This window comes from Thamnophis elegans, chromosome 12 (assembly GCF_009769535.1).
Source record: "Thamnophis elegans isolate rThaEle1 chromosome 12, rThaEle1.pri, whole genome shotgun sequence".
NCBI lineage: Eukaryota > Metazoa > Chordata > Lepidosauria > Squamata > Colubridae > Thamnophis > Thamnophis elegans.
The window spans coordinates 7,816,244-7,821,434 of record NC_045552.1 but is presented as its reverse complement, the minus strand read 5'-3'; the positions used below and the strand labels follow the sequence as shown (position 1 = coordinate 7,821,434).

Here is a 5,191-nt window from a genome sequence, read left to right as displayed (position 1 = left end):
CCTGAGTCCCCTCAGGGACAAGGGCGGCCTATAAATCCTAATAAATACTAAAAAATACTAAATACTAAATCTGGGGAGTGTCAGGTAACCTCCCTCAAGTGTTGGGAGTGTAGATTAAAGTTGAGATTAAAGTACTGAAACATAACCCTCCACTTCCCATAATCTCAACTGGTTCCTCTCTGATGACAAATTTGGGCTTCCTCTCTCTCTTTCAGCAGAATCCCTCCATATATTACAGCAGAGACCACAGGAAACCCAAAGAACCACCATCTTCTAAAATAAGTACAATTTTCCTCACTATTCACAGACCTGACGGAGATTCAGCCAATGCAGTTCTCCATGCCAGGGAAACTCCTTGTGTAGTTTCTTCCAGAAAGAAGACGGCAAATTTCATCCCCTGAAGGCCCAGATTCTGAAAAAAGAAGGAAAATCCAGCATCTTCCAGAGAAACATCGGGGACGAAGAGCTGAAGATTCAATACGGGAGCAACCCAGATTCATCTCGGTTAGTCTGTATTTTAGTCTTTTCTCCACCCGCGAGACGTCGCTGTGCCTGATCTTGGAACTTAACTAAGCTCTGATCTAAATCTATTGATTCAACATTTGTCTTTCTGAGAGTTTTTTTGAGATTGACTTTGATACCCTTATGAGCTGTTCAAAAATGAAAGGAAAACAGATTGGGATTGGGCTCATAATTGCATTTTTAATGCTTTGTAGATCACTACCCATCCTTATCCTTTTTGGTTAGACTTCTGGATTTTATCTCCAGCTTCTCTACTTTTCAGTTCCTGTCTTTTTAGCATCAGGTCTTTTTTTTTTCCTTTCTCTCCTTTAATCTTTTTTTGAAATGAAAAAACTCATCAGGAGGAATTCTTTCCTTCGCCTTATGCGAACAAACAGATAGTGTGCCCTCTTCCTGTTTATTCCAAACTAGTTTTCAAGCCAAAAGATGATTTTGGTTTATTTTATTTTATTTTATTTTTCAAAACAAACACAACACATAAAATCTTCCTTTTTTACATACTGTAGAAAGTGTATCAGTTGGTTGCAAAAGGCTTTCGTGCATCTCTTCCACAGTCATCAAGCATAATTCATATTAACTGAAGTATTTTAACTCAGATATTTATACATGTTACCATCATTATACCTCCATTTAACTACAATTGTTTAATTGTTATCCCTCCTTCCCTCCCTCCTTCCTTCCTTCCTTCCTTCCCTCCTTTCTTTTCTCCTTCTCTCCTTCGTTTCCCCCTTCCTTTCCTCCTTCCTTCCCCCCTTCCTTCTCTCCTACATTCCCTCCTTCCTTCCCTCCTTTCTTCTGTCCTTCTGTCCTTCCTTCCCTCCTTCCTTCCCTCCTTTCTTCTCTCCTTCTCTCCTTCCTTCCCTCCTTCCTTCCCTCCTTGCTTCCCTCCCTCCTTCCCTCCCTCCTTCCTACCCCCCTTTCTTCTCAAGATGATTTTGGATCTTGCCTTAGAGCAGTGTTTCTCAACCTTGGCAACTTGAAGATGTCCAGACTTCAACTCCCAGAATTCCCCAGCCAGCATTTAACTCAGATATTTATACATATTACCATCATTATACCTCCATTTAACTACAATTGTTTAATTGTTATCCCTCCTTCCTTCCCTCCATCCTTCCTTCCCTCCTTTCTTTTCTCCTTCTCTCCTTCGTTTCCCCCTTCCTTTCCTCCTTCCTTCCCCCCTTCCTTCTCTCCTACATTCCCTCCTTCCCTCCTTTCTTCTCTCCTTCCTTCCCTCCTTTCTTCTCTCCTTCTCTCCTTCCTTCCCTCCTTCCTTCCCTCCCTCCTTCCCTCCCTCCTTCCTACCCCCCTTTCTTCTCAAGATGATTTTGGATCTTGCCTTAGAGCAGTGTTTCTCAACCTTGGCAACTTGAAGATGTCTGGACTTCAACTCCCAAAATTCCCCAGCCAGCATTCGCTGGCTGGGGAATTCTGGGAGTTGAAGTCCGGACATCTTCAAGTTGCCAAGGTTGAGAAACACTGCCTTAGAGCCATGGTGGTAAACCGTTTCGGTACCAAGTGCCGAAATGGGAGTGCATATACATGCACGAGAAAGCACCAGAAACCAAAAGAGCATCTCCCCCGTGCACATGTGTGTGCCAGGAAGCTGAGCTTCTGGTTTCCAGCATACACATACATGCTGGTCATCTGGTTGTCTGGTTTCTGGCATGCATGCGTGTGTGAAGACCAGCTAGCTGGTCACACCAGAACCCAGAAGAGCAACAGGTGACAGTTGGCATGCCGGGAGAGATGGCTCTTCGTGCTACTTCCAGCCCACGTGCCATAGGTTTGCCATTACGGCCTTAGAGTGTGAAACTTTTCAACCAGTGTGAAAATTGGAGCCCTTGTCTAAGTGAGAAAAACATTGCTGCCTATAGATATATTGATCTGGTCCACCGAGCAAGTTCTTACATTTGAACATAACACACCTGATTGTCCTCCCAACTAACGAAGGAAATATCCTTGCCCAGTTTGTGATCTTTTGACCTCCAAACGATTAAGGGTGGGTAGCAGCTACCATTTTATCTCCTCTGCTTTTTCATGCCAACTCTCATGCCTCATGTCTTTGCTTCAAAGGGAGAAGGCGCCAGTGAAGAACTGGCTTGGTCAGAGGAAATGAGCAACACAACGTGTGAACCTCAATCCTTGAATTTCAGTTCCTTGAAGGACAAGATGCAGATTGCCTCTCTGGTGATCTACAGTCTTGCGTTAGTGATGGGGGTCCTTGGCAACGGGCTGGTCATCTTCATCACTGGCTTCCGAATGAAGAAGAGCGTCAACACGGTCTGGTTCTTCAACTTGGCCATTGCTGACATTGTCTTCATCTTTTTCCTGTTTTTGGCTCGTGCTCTGGGATTCTGGTGGAACATGAACCCGGTCTTGTGCAAGATCAAGGGCGTCTTCATCTTCCTCACCCTCTATGCCAGTGTTTATCTCCTCATGGTCATCAGCATTGACCGTTGCATTTCTGTCTGGTATCCGGTCTGGGCTCAGAATCACCGAACACCTCGGTTGGCTTCTTTTGTGGCCTTGGGTGTGTGGATCTTGGCTGCGGTGTTGTGTTCTCCAGTTATGTATTGCAGGCAAGCAAAAGTAAATTCGACTGACAAGAATTCTTCTGGTTGCTCTAACTCTTATGGTGAGTTTGAAGCGGTCAAGAGTTCTGCAATGGTCATCAGCCGGTTCATCTTTGCCTTCGTCATTCCCTTCTCTGTTATTCTTCTCTGCTACGGGGCGATTCTCTTGAAACTGAGAAGGACTCAGTTGTCTCTGTCCAAAAAGCCCTACACAGTCATCACAGCAGTGATTGTCCCCTTTTTTGTCCTCTGGTTCCCCTATTACGTCTTCCTCTTCATTGAGATGAACTATGGAACACAATGCAACATGAAGATCGTGCTGTATATTGGATTTCCCTTGGTATCATGCTTGGCGTTTATCAACAGCTGCCTCAATCCCATCTTCTATGTCTTTATGGGTGAGAATTTCAGAGAGACCCTAAGACGCTCCCTCTTTTCTGCATTTGAGAATGCTTTCACTGAAGATGTCCGGTAGACTGCAGCAACCAAGAATCCAAATCTTTAGCAGAGGTGGAATCCCAATGATGAATTCTGCAAAACCAACCCATTCCAAAACGTGTTGGCTTGAAGAGATACGTGCAATGCTCAGGGCGTTCATTCCAAATCTATTCCTTACACATTTGAACCACCTTCTTTGGCCCAAAGCTAGAATCTAGATGGTTTAGGTTTAGGTTTATTAGATTTATATGCCGCCCTTCTCCCAAGGACTCAGGGCAGCGTACAACATTAAAAGAAACACATAATACAAAAGTTTTTAAAAATTAAATAGAATATCCCAAACCCAATTAAAATTGACAATGACATTTTTTTTTAAAATTTATTTTGTTTTGTTCAGGCCAGGCTGGCTTGCTGGAAAAGCCAACTTTTTAGGGCGCGCCGGAAGGTCCTGATATATATATCTGCTCCTATCTGCAGATAGGGATCTTAGATTCAGATATGCACCCTCATTAGATTCCTGTAGCCACCCATAATTGAATGCAATGGGAGCTGGTTTTCATTTCTGTTTGACAAATTATAATAAAATAAAAATATAAAATGCCTGTTTCTAAACAGGGAGAATATAGTCAAGGCTATGGTTTTCCCAGTGGCAATCAATCTCTCTCTCTCTCTCTCTCTCACACACACACACACACACACACACACACACACACACACTCACTCTCTCTCACACTCTCACTCTCTCTCACTCCCTCCCTCTCTCGCTCTCACTCTCTCTCCCTCCCTCTCTCTCTCCCTCCCACTCTCTCTCTTACTCTCACTCTCTCTCTCTCTCACTCACTCCCTCTCTCGCTCTCACTCTCTCTCTCTCTCACTCCCTCCCTCTCTCGCTCTCACTCTCTCTCTCTCTCACACACACACACACACTCTCACTCTCTCTCTCACTCTCTCTCACTCTCTCTCTCTCACACACACACACACACTCTCACTCTCTCTCTCACACACACACACACACTCACTCTCACTCTCACTCACTCTCACTCTCACTCTCTCTCTCTCTCTCACTCACTCCCTCTCTCGCTCTCACTCTCACTCTCTCATTCACTCTCACTCTCTCATTCACTCTCTCTCTAACTCTCTCTCTCTCTCACTCTCTCTCTCTCTCTCTCACACACACACACTCTCTCACTCTCTCTCTCTCTCATTCACTCTCACTTTCTCTCACACTCTCACTCTCTCTCACACTCTCACTCTCTCTCTCCCTCCCTCCCTCTCTCTCTCACTCTCTTACTCACTCTCACTCTCGCTCACACTCTCACTCACTCTCACTCACTCACTCTCTCTCTTTCTCACTCTCACTCACTCTCACTTTCCCTCAGCCTCTCTCTCTCTCTCAACCCAATGCACCTCACAGGGTTGTTGGGAGAAGAACAACAATCTTTCTTTTGAACAGAGAATAGAGGAAGGTATCGGGAAGCTGTAATACAACTTCACAAGAACCTGTGAAGGGGGAGGGAGGTTAATACTATTCAAAGTAATAGGTATAGCCCAGAAATATTGCAAAACAGGTTTTTTTTTTTTAAGGAAGATGCTTCAACTGCAGCTGTGTTGAAACACTGGCGGCCACTGTTGTAATTTTTTTCCCACACACGGAGACA

General features: G+C 44.6%; 1 protein-coding gene across 1 annotated transcript; it reads left to right on the top strand.

Annotated features, from left to right (window-relative positions):
- Positions 1-253: 253 nt before the first annotated feature.
- Positions 254-3,789, top strand: LOC116516249 (chemokine-like receptor 1). Its single transcript, XM_032228687.1, has 2 exons — positions 254-504; positions 2,596-3,789. Exon 2 carries the CDS (start codon positions 2,635-2,637, stop codon positions 3,568-3,570), a length of 936 nt encoding a protein of 311 aa, XP_032084578.1. The 5' UTR covers positions 254-504; positions 2,596-2,634; the 3' UTR covers positions 3,571-3,789.
- Positions 3,790-5,191: the final 1,402 nt, after the last annotated feature.